Here is a 19,993-nt window from a genome sequence, read left to right as displayed (position 1 = left end):
GAGTTGTAATTGAATGTTTTGTGTTTCATAGTTATACATCTAGAGCTAACAGCCCAGAAAGACACCTCATGGCCCAGTTCTACTTTGCCATTGTAAGAATGGGGAAGGTGATAAGATCCTCTCTGTTTACTTACCACTGCATTAAAGCATTGCAGGACTGAGCTGTGTGTCAAGCATAGGGCAGCTCATACACTTTCACCAAGCCACGAGTCCCTGTGTGAGTAGAACTGCCCTTGTTCTTACATCAGTGACAAAGATCCTTAGCTAGCAGGGTACATCTGATGGCAAATCAACACCAGAAGTGAAGCAGATCAATAAAATTACTGTTGTATCAGGTGTCAGCACTCTCTGTAGAACCAAGGCCAATTGCAGCTCTAGGAAGTGCAATGCTGTGCATATGTGCTTCCCTTTTCCTGACACTGGCATCATTCAGAAGTCTGTGACAGCCCTTTTTTAAGAAGTTCATTTCATGCTAGGAATGAGTGGATGTCATATGCTGCAGGAGTATACATCTTCTATTTAATTGTAAAAAATTAATGGTCTTCATTGAACACCAAGTACCTGATGTTAGTGTTCAATGAAGGTCATTAAGAAAGCAGCAAGGAAGGATAAAAGTCAAGACCTCTGAAGGCAACCATGATTATATTTTTGGGCAAATATATAACATGCCATCATTTCAAAATTAACATATTGTTTGCAAGAACACTGTCACAAGTACATACCAATTGACACTGGCATATAATATAATATTGTATTTTTTATTTTGGAATCCTAATTGAGGTCTAAATTCAGCAACCTGGCTCTGACAAGAAAGATACTTTTGTCGTCGGTTGTTGCTTAGAAAATATCATCCTGTTTCTTTGGGATTTGATTTACAGCTGTAAGAAATACAATTCCTCAGGAACAGTGAGCCAGGGCAGTTCATTTCCCATAAAGCAAAGGTCTCTGATGAGTGTGTTTGGTAGCACTCCCTCTCATCTACTTTATCTGGTTTCCAGTGGTTAGAATAATCCAGTCTTTCTGAAAATAAACTATTCCACATTCACCTTTTTTCATGGCTCCCCTATTTTTCAAGGAATATTACCCCCTCAGTCTGCTTTTAAATCAGTTATATATTCATGATTTCTTTTATGTATGTTCAGTAGGAAAAAAAATCTATTGCTCTACAAAATATTGCTTAGTGGTTTAGCCTACCAGCTGTAGTTGAACTAACCCTTTTAACTTACTCACATCAGTTACAATTTTTTTTTATTCTCTTAATAACCTCAAACACATGAAAAACAAATAGAATGAGTTGATAATTTCTAACAGTAAAATACTTCACATATTTTGCTATCATGCTGTGGAATAACTCTGCAATGTCAAGTAGCTCACAATTAGTAAAACTGTAGGGGGAAAAAAAAAGAAGTGTTTTGATCCTGAAGAATTTTTATCCTAATCAGATCGAAATTTCAATGCTCTTGTAGGGCTTAATATCTTCAATAACCAAAAAAAAAAAAAAAATCAGACTGATTCCAATGTGAGGTTTTACATTGGGGGACTGAAATAAAATGCTAAAACATACAAATGAATCTCATGTTTGTACAAGTTTATTATCATCTCTGGAAAGCAAGATTGATTCTAAATTAGGCTGATAGAATGTCATGGTGGAGCTATTTCTTAAACTAAGCCCAACTGGCACCCTGATGACATTTAGTGCATATTCTTTTCTAAGTATTGCAGAAGTGCTGGTCTGACTACCTGCTCAGTCTTTCTCTCTGTCCACAGCAGAGCCTGCAAAGATTTATTTCTGTGTTGGACACTGGCACCCTTTAGTCCTTTTGGCTGGAGGTAGCAGTGATAGAGCAAGATGAGGGAACAGGAGATAAGAAACTGGAAGAAATGGAAGCGTGTGAAGAAAATATTTGTTTTTGTTTTCATGCAAGGCAAAAAAAAGGATCTTGGCAGAAAAGGGCTTTGATTTTAGCCTAGTGTTTGTTTTATCAGTCCTAATGAATCTTAAGAGACGTACACCCACCCAAGAGTGTGTATTTGTCATGTCTTTCAGCCATGCTTTGAAATCCTGAAGATGTTTTGTTTGCTCCTGCAAATTCTTCTTTGGGATACATGAGATATTGGTCTGTCTAGCTCAATTTCTTTGTCTGTTTTTTTGAACAAAGGCAGGTACTTTAGAAGAAGGAGAGAAACAGTCTGTAGTATACAGTTATTTGTGCCTTGTGCCCTTGTTTTATACACTATTAACTCATGGCTGGCTCATTTCTTGACAGGTGATGCTTGCAACCTTTTGTGTGTGTGTGTGGAGGAAAGTTGTTACTATTGTAATATTTGGTGGCTAATTATCCACTAACCATAAAAATACTCAGAAATCATTTTTAATCCCAAGAAATTTCAAATCTTTGTGATATTTTGTGCTTCGGTTTTTCAAACTCTTTTTTTTTTTTCCTGTTGGACAAACATTTTCTGTATTGTGCAGTATATAAGTGTTTATCAGGAGAATCCAATCTTTGGGACAGTAAACAAACCAGAAGACTCTACAAAGATAAATTTTAAGGCTATTTAAATCATTAGCTGCTAAACCTAGCTGCAGAATTTCACCTTCTGTAGATTAGCAATATACAGTTATTTTGCAAGATGCCTCAGACATTGTTTACATCAATAGCCCTTTAACTTAATTCCCAATCCTATTTCTTCTTCAAATTAAATCTAATGCAATCCTGATTTAGTACATTCCTGTTTCAGTTTGTAGGCTCTTCCATAGCTCATAGTTAGTTGAAATTTGTACCCAAAATCTCCTATTATGACCTTAAAAATGTGCATAATACCAGCTGTATAAATACATGCTGCATTAAGGGGTTATAGAGTGAAGATAGAGTTCTGACTTCTGCTGGTAACTTCTTTCTTTTCCAGTTTCTCTGTTAATAATTTTCAGGGGGTGGGGGGTGTGCACAAAATTTCCAACCCTCAAATTATATTTTGATATTATTCTTGTGATAAATTGCAGAAGCATGTGTGAAAATTGCAAAGCCATGGGAATAAAGGATCTTCCTGTACACATCCAGCAGCTTCACCTTCATTCTGTCCACCAAACTATTTCTGTGCTGACTTTTTGCTAGAGGATGTAAATGTACGCCATTTAAAAAAAGGACAAAAGTACTTCAGTCACATATCTTCTGCCTTTATTGCTGAGATTCTCTCCAAGATTTCCGAGACCAGATGTTTCCATCACCTTGTTTTCAAAGTCAGAAAGTGTGTTGTCCCAAGAATGGATTAAGGATTTTGTTTGTAGTTCACTAGGCTGTGAAATACCCCATCCTAAAATGTCACTATGAAGGTATGATGAAATTGTTGCAGATTTTTTCCAGGATTTTAGAAACCTGTTAGTGCTGTGGGTTATTTCTCTTCTTTTTCTTTTTCAAAGGTCTGGACTGCTGACCTTGTGTGTCTGAGGGAGACAGTTTTCAAAGCTGTAAGGATACAAAACCAGTATCAGTAAACTGCGCAACACATATCAAATGTGTGGCAGTAGGTTTTATTAGCACTGGTTGGAAAGAACCTGCATAAATCACTTGAGGCTTTGCCATCCATGTGTCATGTGGTGGGTCCATGGTGGTTTTGATGCCTGACAACCTACAAAGTGAGTGGGTTGTGCAGGGCTTTACCTCAATCTTTTGGGAATGCCCTTCAAAATACCTGAAGCCCTTTAATCCAATGTCCACAGGTTGCTAAGTATTGCTTCTGAGATCACAAGATGCATAATTATTCCAAAGTTCTTTTTTTTTATTTTACAAAGTTGTGTTTGGAGGGGTTTGGTTTTTTTAGCACTAAGCTATCTTTTAAGGCCTGTGGACAAAGGTGGAAATCTTTGGGGTTTTTTTTTACAAGTCGTCTGGTATAAAGGGACAGTACTTTTCCAAAACTTCTGCTGTCAGATGTGAGATGGGGATGAATCTTTGTGGTGGTTGGAGGGAGTTTGAACATTTGGTTGTGCCATGCCACCATGACACTGTGCTCTGGATGTCTTTTCTCTAGAGATTAGCCTGAGGAAATCACTCATTTCACTCAGCCAAATCACTCAAACAGGGACCTTTATCCCAGAAATGAAGGCATCTTTAAAGGGATCCTGTCCCTTGAAACAAATCATCTTTAACCTCGGTAATTCAAAGACAAAATTAATATTGCTCCCACTCTGCTTCCGTGAATCTTCAGTCTCTTTTCCTATTTTTGGGAGATTTAGTTATGTATAGTCTGCAGATACATTTGGCATGGAAAGGGTTATGTTCTAAAATCATTAATCTTACACAGGTAGACATATGATGGACATTAATGCTAGTGGAGAGATGGAGGACAGATTTCAGTTTCTTGAGCAAGCAGGGCCAAATTTCTCCTCTGATGTTGAGTTTTAGTAGCTAAGGGCAAAATTTGGATCTGGGATTTCATTTTCCCCTACAGTTTGAACAGAGAGTTCATTAATGATAATGGAAGTTCTGTCTGAAGTTGGTGTTCAAAGCAGGCTTGGGTTTCTAAACGACCATTTCAATATTAACAGAAGAAAATCACTTTATGGCAGGATTGAAGTCATGGGGAGAGAGACAAATCATGAGGGGAAAAAAAAAGTTAAGAAAGAGAGAAGAAATCCTAGAGAATTCTAGGTAGAAAAATCTACTGCTCATTTTTCCATGCAGTCTGTCATAAAATAAACTTATATGGTTTATTTACATCAATTTTTTTTCTATAAAAACCACAGAACAGTTTTCTAATATGCATGCCATAAGCTTTCATTGAATAGTGCCTCTAGCAATACATTGCCTTCCATTTGATCAATACCTACATAATGTTTTGAAATAAACATTTTACCTAGAATTTTATATAGTCTTGTTCATATTCATAGTTATGTATAATTATAAAGTTGTCGTTTCAGATATTGGGCCGTGGGAAAAGGGTTTGTTAAAATAATCATGAAAAGAAGAGGGGAAGCAAAGGGCATCTGTTGTTCAAGGAGGAGACTGTGATTTCCATAGTGCTGGGAAACCCTGTTTTATATGTCTTTGCTTGGTTTTAATAAATTTACACTGCTGCTGTGAACTGATGTCATGTAAACTGATAACATTGAATTGATTTTCAACAAAACGCCTTCCTGGTCCTAATCTGAGATAATTTTCACATGCAGCACCCAAGGCCTTCCTCTCTGTATTTGGCAAGTTACAAACTTTAATCCTAATATGAATCCACATTTTTTCAAGTTTTGACTCAGACTGCTTTTAACATTTGCTTTTCTGCAAAGAGGCAGGAAAAGTATTGCTTAGTTTTTAAACCTTCTTAAGGTTTCTAATTTTTTAAATGCTTGATTAAGGCTCTTTATTATATTTTTTTCTGTAAGGTTGTCGATACTTAATTTTGCCTTTTTTTAATTTATCACATTTATTTAATTTATCACATATTTATGTATGCAACATCCCTACACTGGAAGTTTAAACAGTATTTCATATTGCAAAGTAAGCAGTGAATCAACTGCCATACTTAGCATTTTTAGTGACTAAAAGAATATCCTAGGTGAATAAAGAAGTTTGGTGGGAGTTTGAATATCAGCAGGGTACAGTTTTCTTTCATAAACCTCACCTGCTACTTCCTGCTTATTGCAAGAAAAGATGAATTTATGTTTATAAACCTGAAACTATTACTCTCTGATATTCACATCCCAGCAGCAGCCAGGTCTCAGTCAGTGGTATTGACACGAGAGATTCTACCCTATGCTAAAAGAGATGTTCTCTGTCCAGCACTCAGGGCTTTCTGCTGTCATATCCTGTGGGTAAAAATGCAGCTTTCTAAAGCCTCACAGCACAGGTATTTCCTGAAAACAGCTATCAGCTTTGTATTTTTCTTAGAAGCACTCAGTAAGTCAGACAGGGCTTCAAGGAGCTGTGTGCAATGGAGAGAGGTAGAGCAGGGTGACCCACAGGGACTCTTGTTTTGGGAAGGTGGCATTCTTTACCAAGCAATCTGCTCTGAAGGCTTTGTTTTGGGGCCAGTAGGTGGACAATGAATTTGCACACTGTCCAGACCTAAGTCTCCTCCTCCTCCTCACTCTACCCCATGTAGTAGATCCAAACTTGGACTGTTTGTGGAGAATTACATAGCTGACATATGGTTCCTCACCACATGTCTACTAGTCTCCTTTTATCTAGCTCCTAATTCTGTAGCACCGTTTAGCATTGCTAAATATTTTTAATTTCTAAAATTTTTTGGATACCCACTATTTAAAACATCTAGCTCACTAATTGCAAAATCTATAGAAAAGTCCTTACAACATCAAAGACTCACTTGATCCTTGGAGCTGTTATAAATGGAAAACTGTCTCTGTTACAAGCAAATAAGGCACTTAATGCACTCTTTCTGGCTGTGATGCTATTTTTCCTGTGGGTTTTGAAAATGACCTTCCTGTAAGCATCAAGGACTATAACTTTTCAGATAAAGAAACTTGTTCTTGTTTTAAATCTATGCCAGGTTCATTCCCCTATAGCCCACAGTTTTCAAAAGCAGAAGAAAAAGTAATCCAGAATTAAAAAAATAAAACCCCCTCTGTTTCCAGAACGAAGTTACCCTGTCAGCTTGCCTTGGGCCTTAGGTGGAGAAGTGGAGATTAAAGAGTCAGTATTCCTTTTCATGTTTCGTCTGCCAGTTTTGTGAATGTAGAAAGAGTACTTGTGGCTGCAGCTAAGTATCCCACTGTAGTATTAAATACAGCAATTTCATCCTCATGCGGTAAATTAAAAATATTCTTATAAGTTTGCTATGAGAGGGGTTCAGTATCAATACCAGCCAGTCATTGATAAAGGTATTTCAAGGAGAAGGGTGAATAGCACAGCAGATGTAACCTCAATATTTTCACCAATTATAAAGAGCCTCTTTGTGAAGCTGTGTGAATATGTAAGATGATCTCATCATTTCCTATTTACTCAATACTTACCTGAATACGCAATATAGTGTAGCTTTTAAATGCATATGCACATGAGTAAAATGTCCTTTTGTAAGAGACTTTGCTAAAAGACTGCTTTTGATACACCATTTCTTCATCTCCTCTTCAAACTGAATTAAGCTACTTCCTTCTTTTAAAACACAACTCACTATTTAGAAGCTTTGGCTTTGATTTCTCAGAACAGCCTTACAGGAAGAAACTATGTTCTTTTTCTGTTTGTAACCATATTTCTGAAGACAAACTTGTACTGATTTATTTTAATTTTCTAACTGAAATAGGTTCCTGCAAAGAACACTGACTGTTTCTTCTTTTTTTCCCCCTCCTCATTCCACCACAAGAAGAATATTGCTGTGCACAAAGCTACCAAGGAAAACTGAAATCCCTCTGTTGGGAACTGTGTACACAGCAATATATTCATACTTTGAGAAAAAAGTGAGGGTTTTTTTTTTTTTTTTTATTTCTTAGCATGACATACTGTGCACTTTTTTGCATGCCAACCACTGAATTCAAATTGAGGACCTAGGTAACATTTCAGCAATTTTTAATCAGGTTTAGCATCCACCATTTTAGGGAATATATCTGTGCAGCTGACATAAAGGTCACCAATTTTAAAACATTAACCCTCCGTTAGTCCCTTAGATTAAAGACTTTGTATATATGTGTGTGTGTATATATATATATAAATTATATAACCCAATCCTGCATATTCCTGTCACATGTGCCATCCCACCAATGTGGCCACAAGTCTCACCTTGTCTGCCATCCTGGGTACTCCATGTATAATACAAATAAAAATACAGAATTATTTCCACTGCTCAGTGACTGAGAGATTTGCCTGAAAACAAAACATCCTGAAAATTCAGGATGTAATCTTCATGGCATTACGTTTTCAGAAGTTTATGCTAAACTGAAATGCCTGGTCTGTTGCTAGATAGAAAACATAACTTCACAATCAGAGCTTAGAGTGGAGTGATTCTTTGCTTTCATTTCTTCTCAAAATCAGTAACTTCATAAACGGACCTCTGTACCTGGGCTTTACTCAGTAACACCAGATTATCAATAAACTGGATAGATTTCCCTCCCTGATGCCTCCTTCTAATTGCTTTTTTTACCTCAAAATACTCATCTAATTTCTAAGTTGCAGGTTGGCAATGCCAGCAGTTAAAAATACTATAAATTAGAAAACATTTCAAATTTTTTTTTCTTTTTTTCTTCCATCACATTTAGAAATTTCTTTCCAAGGTACACTGTGAATTTTCAGAACTGACTTGGGGGTGCCTAGTGCACTCTCAAAGGAGGTAAGAACCAGATTTAGCAGCACAGTGCAGCTTGCCTGCCAAAGAACCTCTTTATGGAGAGAATTTTTATATTGAATCGTGGGACTTCCTTCAGAGCCTGGTCCACAAATCTCTTATATGAAATGTGCTTTAGACAGATGCAGCAAGGAAAATTCTGTGTATCCAGTAATATATCTGAGCTGGCCAAAAATAGAGTGGGAATTTGCAGGTAGATAAACTTCATAGAAAGTTCATTTTTTAATGCAGTGTTTCAGACATTCTTTGGATGTATTCTTTGTACTTGGGAGCCTGAACTCTGAGTATAGATTTGTTTTTGTATAGCTCTGATGCACTGAATTCTCATTCCTGAGAAAGCAGGCATCTTTTCCTCTTTTCCATAGTTCTGAAATGAATGCTCTGTTCTGCCCATGACACAGACTTTTCCATTGGTGCAACAAGCAATATAAAAGTCATTGAAGGATGAAGGGCTTGTCTAGGATGACCAAAAGAGCTGCAGAATGTGAGTCCTTAACTATCACTGTGCAGAACTGCAGTGTGCCCTTCAGCCACTGGCTGGTGACTCACCTGGTACTTTGATTTTCAAATGTGTAGGTGGAGAGATGTCCTTTGGCATCTGTGTAGCATGGTAAACCTCCTAGATAAAAACTGTTCCAAGACAATAGTTTATTTAGTAGGTACAAGTGCAGATAGATTTTACTGGTTCCTGCACTCAACTGTGAGTATTTCTGTTTTCAGAAGAGAGAGAGGATCACTCCACACTTGTGTGCACATCAGTTTTACCCTCAGCTGTAAGCAGAGTATTTTGAATGTTTTACTGAAATGGAAATGCCTACCATAATCAAAACTTACAGCAGTGCTTTTCTCCCCTTATTCTTCATAACTGATAAAGTTGGGCTAATTTATGTGAGATTGTTTTCTAAAGTGGCTTACAGCATTGGTTTGACAGAAATGCTGGCTAGTCAGTTGTTCATATTTTATCTTTATTCTGCTGTATAATGAGGTTTTGAAGACAATGAATTATCATAGCAGAGTATTTAGAGCTTGAAATACAAAAGTCGAAATTTAGGGAAATATTGATGTCTGCTAGAAACAAACTTAGTTCACTAGAGGCTGCTGAAAAACAACAAGACCCAGATAAAAATATTTGTTTATATTAGAGCTGAACATAACTTGCACTTCATATTCACTTCACATGGCACTGTTTTATGCATATTTTTCTCTAGTAGTTGAAAAATTGAAGTGGGGATTGGGGGATACCTCCCAGGTAAGGAAGTGTCACTGTTTGTATGGCTGCCTTTGTAAACATCTTTTTCTGCAGATATCTGCTGTACACGGATTTAGATGTAGATACATTCATATGTATAATTGGGGGGATAGACATTTGGTTAACTTGAAAGCTCCAAAGTGTCATTTGTCACATTTATGGTAGGAACTTTAACTGCCTTAAATACTTATCCTTTTCCAAAGTGACTTTTTTCTTTCCTCTCTAAAAAAAAAAAAAAAAAAAAAAAAAAATAGAAAAGAAAAGAAAAAAAGAAAATGTACTTCATGAAACTATTGTATATGAAGCACTTATTAGCCGTAATTAAATGGACAATATGAATTTACTACGTCTTTAGGACTCTGGCTTGTTCTGGTTTAGAGCAAGATGATTAATGCAAATACATATTACTTGAGATAACCATTTAGCAGCTAATTTAGCCAAATTTATTACAGCAGTTAGAGGTTTTTCATTTTAGCAGACGGAGACAAGGACATGACAAAAGCAGGCGGTGAAAGTGAAGGCACACTGCCCTCTAGTGCACCCAGCTTTGTGGGAGTAGGGAGGGATGCAGGGAGGGAAAGGGCTCCAGCAACAACCCTGCACAAATTTTGTGTAGTTTACAGGTTCTATAAAACCGGTCTGTTCGCTTCCACTGAAAGATTTGCCTTTGATTCCCTTCTCCTGACACACAAAACAAACCCGTTTCAGCTCGGTAACATTTTGGCTGAAGTATTACTTTAAACATCTGTATTTTTAAGCCACCTTGCTGTGTGCATTTAATAGCACCGTTTCATATTATGGTTTGCTTTTACTTCTTTCTCTGTTTCCTACCATATTTCAAGCACTGGAGAGAGCTGTCACTTTTTGGCTCTAACCAAACCATCCTGTGCCTCCCTTAGGCCTCTTTCTCAGCCTGTTGGTGGATTTACTTTACTCTGCTAGAAAGTAAATTCTCCCAAGACTTTTCCCCCTCTGACCAGTGGAGATTTGGTTCATCTGAGAACTGTAAATTCTGTTTGACAAGATCAAAGAAACAGATGTATAAGTTCAGTGGTTGATATCGCCTGCAATGAGGAGAAATGATCAAAGCAGCAGGGGTAGAGTATCTTCCCAAACCTTTCAAATATCCAGAATCTCAAAGAGGTCTACCTAGGAGCTATGAATAAATCACATATAAATTTGCCTCTTTTTTTCCTTTTCTTTTTTTTTACAGTTTGACATTGAGTGCATTGGAAATGTCCACACAGCAATAAGTATTCCGAGAACCATGGAGATTTGTGGAGGGTTTTTTTATAATTTTCCTTCTTCCACTAGACTTTCCAAAAGCAGATTTTAAATCATACTTTAAAAACTTGTAAAACATGTAGCTATTATCCTGAACCTCAGATCCTGTTTGTCATCTCACTGGCGTTAAACCCAAAGGAAGTATCTTCTGATTACACTCGTGGCACGTTGTGCAATGAAGGTCATTTTGCCCCAATTCTAACATGTGCTCTATCTTGCTTGTGTTTTGTTTGTATTTTTCCTGTCAGTGCTGAATAAGGGTCAGTGTGTAACAAAGTATTACCGCTGGATGCAGAAGAACGGAGGTTATATCTGGATACAATCTAGTGCCACCATAGCCGTCAACGCCAAGAACGCAAGTGAGAAGAATATCATTTGGGTCAATTACCTCCTTAGGTAGGTCTCCCAGTCACTTCTTGCTTGAACTGCTCTCTCTGTTGTTTGTCTCTGTCGGTGAGAGGTCTAGGGAAAAACAACAGCCTGCTAGAGAAAGTTAAGAAGAACTTTTTTCCATATAATCCACGTCAAAAGCGGTGCCATTTTGTTGTAGTTATTGAGGCATCTGTCGTATCTCAGCACGAGAATATTCTTGAATTATTAGGCTGCCTCAGTCTTGAAATAAACCCTCCACCGTTTTATTGCATGCCCTGAAATCTACTCAAATCTGAGCTCAAAGATAAAAATTATCCGCACCAACTTCCAGTAGCTGTTTTATAAAATCTGGTGTGAAGTGTTTGGCACTGTTTTATCTGGATATTAAAAATGCAGGGAAGCAAACTGCTGGCATGCCAAAAAATAAGCTCTCTCTGAAAGGCATTTGCCAGTTTATTCCAGAGAGAGGAACTTTCTCAGGACAGAAAAAGGCTCAAACTACTTTGTTGTTCTTATAAGCATCAGATAATATTCACATGGAAAAAAGCATAATAGAATTTTAGAATGAAAGTATTATAAAGTACTATTTTAAGGTATTAGAACGATTTTAATAGAAATACTAGTAATGGCTTGAATGAAAGGCTGTTCCCTGAGAAATTCTGTTTTACCAAAGTATTTTTAAAGGACTGGTTTCGGAGCTCAAGGGAAAACCAACAGCCACCGAGAGACAGTGAATTATAAACCTGACCTTTCTCATCTGAAAATACCTTTCAACACATCCTGTTTTGTGAAAACGTTCAATGAGATTGGGAGATTTTCTGTTCCGTTGCAAAGCCGAACAAACAAACAAATAAAATTTGAAACCTTGAGATTGTCATGAAATGCAATTGTCATTTTCTGGCCTGTTCTCCTTTTAAGTTGCTTGTCATGGTTTGTTAAATTCCCTTTGATGCCATGAGAGTTCAAAGTGATGTCTAGGGGTTAGATTGTGACTTATTATGCCAAGTCCAGCAAGCCCTGAAGAGACTGTGCCTGCCTAAACTTGCATGTTGAAATGCTTTTGATTCCCCTTTTGGGGAAGAGAAGGAAGAAACTCCTGGCAGGAGAGTATTGAAGGGGTACTGTGGGAAACCTTGCACAGCAGTGGAGTTTTCACTGGGACTTGCAAATTTTTTTTGGCCTGATGTGATTGAGCACAGACTTTTCTGAATATATCTTTATCCTGCTACTTTTTTTGTCTCTTTTTTGCAAGTGTGAGGCAGAGTGCAGCATTTTAAGAGGTCAGCTTAGGGCTGACAATTCTGAACTGGAAGTGCAGCTTCACTGCCCCAGTCCTTAATAAGGCTGAAAAATGTCCAGAAATGTCCTCATATTTCCAGCTCTAGCTGTAAAAGTTGTCCATAAAAAAAAGTTGTCCCCTTTGCTGCTTTCCAGACAATAGGTGAACCTAGTCCACAAACATCCCAAAAAATAATTTTCTCTACAAGCACAATATATCTAACAAAAAAAGAAAAGCAGTGTGGTTTTCCCCCGGTCTCCTCCTAGAACCTGATTTTTCTGGTGTATTCCATTCACCAAGTCTGTTAGAGAAATATTAACACCTTCACTGAATTTGTATTTTTAATTTCGATTTCTCCTTGTACCGGAATCCACAAAAGATCCAAATGTCCAAATAATATTTTAATAACAGATGAAGGCATAATTAGGTCTACTCTTAGCAGGAGTACTGGTCTGTATACATTTCCATGCATTAGAAAGTATGATTCAGCTGTCTGTAAAAGGATAGACTAATTATAGTGACAGGGAGGATTAATGCTGTTCTTGTTCTAGCAACTTGTTATTCACAGTGTGAAAGCCCTCAAACATCTTTTTGCTTGGAGGGGGCAAATTTGGGGACTGCCCTGGGATGCAACAGAATAAAGTCACTTTGTCAGGACAAAGCCATAAAGATGATAATTGTAACGTGGCATCTCAATGTGAACTGTGTGAACTCTGAGTTTTCACAGTGCACTCCAAGAGGCTGAATATGAGCACACTGTCATTGTGATAGTGTGTCAGGCACCCCCAGTGCTGCCTCATATTGTTCTGTGCAGGACTGGGGATTTTCTGGTTTTGAATTGAATTTCAACTCATTTCTTTTAATAAAGACTTTGTTACTTTTAATATTCCCTACCACTTATGTTTAGCCATGCCCGTTCCCTTGCATTTGCATGCATTTGAGGAAGGAACACGTTTTAAAAGGTACAAACCAAACCAAAAAGCATAGTGTTGTAGGAGTTTTCTGCCATTTCTCTGGCAGTGTGGCTTTTTTAGATTGCAGTCATGTTCATTGCTAACAAGTCACAGGTGAGCACCACATGAGCAGATGAAGATATGATTATAATGGGTGTGTTGACAGTTCTTTATCCCTAACATATGCATCTTAACATGCACATGTGCATCTGTCACATAGTTAGAGAGGTTGTTTTTGGTTTCTTGCTGATGTGGATGTATGTGTGCAGTGTTTAAAAAACACATAACCTATTTTTTTTTCTAATTTTTGGCCAGATTCTTTGGAATCTGCTCACTTCTTTAGCCCTAGATAAGCACCTTCTTAATAACTTCATGTATTATGTGCTTGATTAAAATGTGGAAAACTGGAATGTTGAGAAAAACATGTATTGAAAGGACTCTGGCAAGGTTGATAGAGAACATTTCTACAGAGATAACTCTAATAGACATTGCCAGTGGGAGAGAAACAGATTGGAAAAGTTAAAACACCCTCTCTCTGCTCCCAGGCACAGTAATGGGATCGAAATCAAGATATTTTGTTGTTGGATGATTACACAGTGTAGCTTTACTGCTAGATATCACACAAGCCATGATGTCCCACTTCAGCAAGGATGCTTTGATAGCTCTCAAACTTCACTAGAATCAAACAAGGTTTAGTACCCGGTCAATAAAAGTATTTGACTGCAGTATTAAAATAAACCTTCACAAAATCCCTGCTGTGAAACTCTGAAACCAAAAATATATGTTTCTGTGTTTACTCTGCTATTCTTCCTATTTGTGTTCTTTGTTCCTGAACTTTGAGATGAAAAGAGGAAAAAATCATGAAGCTGCAAATCATCCAATTGTGTTTATATTTGCTGTATCCTCTTCAGTAACCCAGAGTACAAGGACACTCCAATGGATATTGCACAACTTCCTCATCTGCCAGAGAAAACCTCAGAATCCTCAGAGACCTCTGACTCAGAATCAGACTCAAAGGACAACTCAGGTAACACACATGATGTGCCTTTACACCCACAAGAGGCTCCTATCATGAAAGCCACACGGTCAGCTTTCCAGTTGCTTTTACTTCTCAAGTATTTTTCCATTATAACAAAAAAAAAAATCACATGAAATTAAACTGAAAAACACTATTAAAATCTTTTAATGACCTTACCATTTCCACTTCCTCAGAATTTTTCTTCATGCATTCCTGCCTACTTAGCACCAAACTAAATACTTGATTTCCCAGCTGTGCTTATGAACAGGTATTATGCCTTTGCAGAGGACTTGGGACTGCAACTGTTGGATAAAATTCAAGTTCTTCTCTTTCCAAAGTAGGCAGACGTCCTACAGAGAGGTCTCTACTGTCAATCTTTATGACTCTTTTCCCTGTATAAATACATTCTTGAAGAGTCTCACTAGGGGGCACTGAAGATTGAAAAATTTGAGAGTTTTCTTGGGTTAAAAGCTATATTTAATTAAAATGTATGGGTTCAAGAACTTGTTTCTAACCCCTCTAAGTCTGGGACTTAAGCTATTTTTTAAAAGCTCAGTGTACTCGTCAAGCTCTGTGTGTAAATTAGTCCCACAGATGGTCCAGTGCACAGATGGTTCACACATTCTCTGTTAGTTTTAACAGTGGTTACCTAGGCACAGGTGCAATCATCTGGCCTTGAAAGAAGTCTGTTTTCCTGTAGCTCGAGAAGTAAAAGATGCTACTTAGTATGTAGGATGGACAGATAGATAGAAAGATAGATTAGACAGATAGATACTTAGATAGATAGATGATTTTTCTCTCATGTCTATGACAACAAACAAAAACAGTCTAGAGAAAATGGATCACAATCACAAATCTTGATATAAATCAAGAAAAAGCAAGAAGAGGATCAGGCATATTATATTATATTATATTATATTATATTATATTATATTATATTATATTAATTATATGCATGTTTTCTTTCATCTTTTGCTGTTGTTTTTTTTCTCCTTTGGCAGCTTGGTATAAGTCAATGTGCAGGCTTGCTGACCGCTGTCATTGGGAATTTTTTCATCCATTCCCAGTGCTTCCTTTATGCTGTCTTGTTCCTAAATAGCCAAATAACACATATGTGGAGAACAGTTTACGTTTCCCATATGCACTGGGAGTTTCTCCAGGTGAGAACATGAGAAGTACATGTATGTTCATGACTTCCAAAGCTGATGCAGAGCAAGACAGCATTCCAAAGGTGCACAGATATCTACATCTCAGAAGGAGATAATCTGGGAGTCTTGGAAGACAGAAGACACAGGGGTTTGTTTATTACAAAAGAATTCAATAAAAATGCCGAAGGACCCAAAATTGGAACGGTATTTTGGATGAAACCAACAAGTTCAATTCAAGCTGTGATATAATCCCAGGCAAATATTGTGTAGCTTTATACCACCTCACTCAAAGAGAACTCTTCCCCAGCTAGAAACCATGACCTTAAAAGAAAGCATCTTCAAAAAAAAATAAGAAAAAAATTCAGTCTTAGGAGAAATTCAGCCCTAGGTGGCAAAAAGCTGGATGAGACTTAGGGGTTTACAGCTGCTACTTTGTTCCTGTAGGTTTTATTTTTCAAATGAAAGTGTCTCTCTGCTGCTGCTCACACAAGCAAAAGTCCCACTAAGTGACTTGTGAAGTGCAGTGTCCTGAATGCTCAGGCAGCTTTCCTGTCAAACCCACCTTCAGCACTTCTGGGAAATAGTTTGGTGTTGACATGGCTCCAGAAGTAACCAATATCTTTTTAGGGAAACTGGTCCTTCCCCTCTCCACCTAAAACAGGGATATTGAAAAGGGTAGCACTTGGCTACGATGAGTGAAAAACGTCTTTCATTAGGCCACAAAAGATTTCTGGCTGGTCTGTAAAGGACAGGGTTTCCTGAAACCTTTAGTGACCCCTTCAAACATAGTGTGATAATGGGGCATATTCAGCCTCAAAGCTGCTTTGGCTCTCCAAGTCCAGTGGGCTAGAGTGTTTATCTCACCCGTATTAGAATTATAATTAAAGGAATTCAGGCAAGAAGAGTGACAGCTTTACAGTGCTGTAGCTGTGCTATTTTCAATGGCCTTTAGATGATTTGGATCAATAAAGAATTTAATTCACTGGCTGATTATTTTTCTGTATTTTTTTATATTCGTTGTCCTTCAGGAGAATGTGAGAAGACAGGCTAGCAACGTAGTAAAATTGTTTTAACGATAAACTGGTTTATTCATTCATTTTAACTGGTTTATTCATTCATTCAGATATATACATGAGTTGCTTCTCCTCTCAAAAAGGAGGAAATCAGCAGTAATTCCACTGCAGCCAGACTCTATGCCACTTCAAAAGTGACAATGGTCAGAGGAAAATGAGATGAGCATACTAGAATCTTCATTAGTAAATAGTGCTATACGTGGATGCCTGCCCACTGCAGGAGAACATGGATGTGAAAGAACAATCACCAGAACATAACAGTGATAATGGGATTGTTCACTGACTCCCCTTTGGAAGGCACAGCTACAATGCTGTTGTGCTCACAGCTGTCAACATGATTCTTGTCCTGTGGGCAGATGAAAAGGCTCCCTCAATCGAGGGGCAGCCATATAGCACAGGCTTCTAGTGCATTAACAGTCCTGAGTCAGAGGCATTCATGGTAATCAAAACTCTCCCAACACAACACTGAAAAAAAAAATGCAGTTCTACAGAAGATAATGTCAAGAAAAGGTTAAAGCAAATTCAATCTCATTGGTAGGTAGAAATCTGGACTTGGATTATACTATTATGTTCTTATTGCTAATGCTTTGTTTCACTTTCATTTTTGTTCCAGAGGACAATGAGAACTCAAAGTCAGATGAGAAAGGAAACCAGTCAGAAAACAGTGAAGACCCCGAATCCGACAGGAAAAAGTCAGGAAATCAGTCAGATAATGAAATGAACTGTAATGAGGATGGGAACAGCTCCAGCAACCAGGACAGCAGGGACAGTGATGACAGCTTTGAAAACTCAGACTTCGAGAATCAAAAGGCCCCTGAGGACAGTTTTGGCACTCTTGGCTCTATGCAGATCAAGGTGGAGCGCTACGTTGAGAGTGAGTCAGACCTGCGGTTGCAGAACTGTGAATCGCTGACCTCCGACAGTGCCAAGGACTCAGACAGTGCAGGTGAAGTAAATGCCCAGTCTTCCAGCAAACATCAGAAGAGGAAGAAGAGGAGAAAAAAGCAAAAGGGAGGCAGCATGACCCGGAGAAGGCTGTCAAGCACCTCAAGTCCAAACGGGCTTGACTCAGCTTTGGTGGACCAGCCCCAGCTGCTCTCGTCACCAAACAGTGCCTCAGTGCTCAAAATTAAAACAGAAATCTCAGAACCTATCAATTTTGATAACGATAGCAGTATTTGGAATTACCCACCCAACAGGGAAATCTCAAGGAATGAATCACCCTACAGTATGACCAAGCCCCCCAGCTCCGAGCACTTCCCTTCCCCCCAAGCCAGCAGTAGTTTACATGTCTCCATTCCAGACTCTGTTCTCACCCCGCCAGGGACTGAAAATACTGCCAGCCGTAAAACTCAGTTCAGCACCTCATCCAACTCGGCCTTGGCTCCAGTGTCCTCTGACCCTTTGTCGCCCCCACTTTCAGCATCTCCAAGGGACAAACATCCAGGAGGTCCCACAGCGTCCAACTCTTTGTTGTACACTGGGGACCTGGAAGCCCTTCAGAGGTTACAGGCAGGCAACGTGGTGCTTCCTTTGGTTCACAGGGTAACGGGAACCCTTGCTGCGACCAGCACTGCTGCTCAGAGGGTCTACACCACTGGCACTATTCGGTATGCTCCCGCTGAGGTTACTTTAGCCATGCAGGGCAACCTCCTCCCCAACACCCACGCTGTTAACTTTGTGGATGTTAACAGCCCCAGCTTCGGCCTGGATCCTAAAACGCCGATGGAAATGCTCTACCACCACGTTCACCGACTCAACATGTCGGGACCCTTTGGAAGTGCTGTGAGCGGGGCCAGCCTGACCCAAATGCCTGCAGGGAATGTCTTCACAACCGCCGAAGGACTTTTTTCCACTCTTCCATTTCCTGTGTACAGCAACGGCATTCACACTACACAGACTCTGGAACGGAAAGAGGATTGAAATATGACCACATACTGTGTTCAGTGTTATACTCTGAGGCATAGACTGTGTTTTAATTTAGACCTTTAATTCTAGCACTTTGAATTTGAGCAGGTCAGCTTATTATCTCAATATGATGGTCCCCATTTCATTCCCTTTCTCTTTAACTTGACTTATTCTTTAATGTAAAGATATTTTTTTATTTTTGCCTTCAGAGAGTCGAAGTACCAGTTGCCTGCCATTTTGTCTTCTTCTAAGATGTGTGTTTTTTCCTTTGCATCTTTATTAAGATGCCTTTAATATGTGTATGCCTCTGCCATAGAATACTCAGTGTTGTGGTAAAGAGATTTTAAAGTGACAACCATTGGTTTTACTTCAAAAATGATCTTGATATGATCAAGATTAAAAGAGACAAGCATAAACAATGTGCCCTGTTTGACTAAGTCAAATGAAAGGGGGGGGTTTTGTTCCTAATTCCTTTAAAATAGGGGATAGTATTTTAGAATTTTATGCAGAGTTTAATTCTCTTTTTATGGTTAAGATTTTCTTACTTGCACATAAAATAATTTGGGTTCTTAAAAAGTTAATTTCTGGCCTGTGACTAGAATGTTAAAAAGTTGGACTAAATGTTAATTACAGAAAACTTTAACTTAATTTCTAAAACCATGGTGCTATCATTTATTAATCTGTAATGTCTTCATACAATATGCAGCTTGTGGGCTGGGTTTTTTGGAAAGAATGTGTTCCGTACTGGTTTATAGTGGGGTGCTGCAGTCTCCTTGGTTAGTTAAGACAAAAGCCCTCATTAACATTTGCTGCAGGACTTAAAATTTGTTACCTCCAAACTAACAAGCATAGCCTCACATCAAATTTAAATGGGTCAGGAAGCCTTTTTCAAAAAGAGCTTAAAAACAAAAAAACTCAATTTAATTGACGCGAGGAGCAGTTTCTTAGGTGCATATTGTTTTGCTTTATTATTTTCTCAGTGTAACTGAGGCTAATTTTACAACATCAAATAACACTTCAGAGTAAAAAAAATTAAAAAGAAAACAGAAGAACTATTTAACATGTTTTATTTTGTTTTTCATTTAATATTATAGAGGGAAGGTTGTAAATTTCTTTTTTGTTCTTTGATTTGGGTATTTTTTTTGTTGTTGTTGTTTTCTTTTTCCTTATTTCTAGTGTTGAAACCAATATGTTTTAAAACTAAAGGATGGGTTAATAAGCTTGAAATAGATAACTACAACTGAAAACTGCACATTAAGTAAAAGAAAAGAAATCTCCTATTTTGTCTTTGTTGCCAGAAATCACAGTGTAGTGTCAAACACTCCAAATGACTGTCAAATATAAATTCTTCTTCCACTCCATCTTTGGCAGCTGTTTGTTAAGGCATCTAATAACAGATGTGAGAACTGTAATGTGTACAATG

At 38.1% G+C, this 19,993-nt stretch overlaps 1 protein-coding gene across 4 annotated transcripts in view; it reads left to right on the top strand.

Moving 5' to 3' along the window:
• The window catches only part of NPAS3 (neuronal PAS domain protein 3), a 594,316-nt gene that overhangs the window by 574,009 nt on the left and 314 nt on the right, over positions 1–19,993 (top strand). For all 4 annotated transcript variants that reach the window (XM_066322130.1, XM_066322128.1, XM_066322131.1 and 1 more), the window contains 3 exons: positions 11,068–11,215; positions 14,335–14,450; positions 17,276–19,993. The exon at positions 17,276–19,993 is cut by the window's right edge and continues 314 nt beyond it. In XM_066322130.1, the coding sequence (XP_066178227.1) occupies positions 11,068–11,215; positions 14,335–14,450; positions 17,276–18,585 (1,574 nt within the window). In that variant the 3' untranslated portion in view covers positions 18,586–19,993. The remainder of the gene's footprint in view (positions 1–11,067; positions 11,216–14,334; positions 14,451–17,275) is intronic.

This window comes from Sylvia atricapilla, chromosome 6, assembly GCF_009819655.1.
Source record: "Sylvia atricapilla isolate bSylAtr1 chromosome 6, bSylAtr1.pri, whole genome shotgun sequence".
Taxonomy (NCBI): domain Eukaryota; kingdom Metazoa; phylum Chordata; class Aves; order Passeriformes; family Sylviidae; genus Sylvia; species Sylvia atricapilla.
Note: the sequence above shows the minus strand (reverse complement) of the source record. Positions and strands in the feature narration are given on the sequence as shown.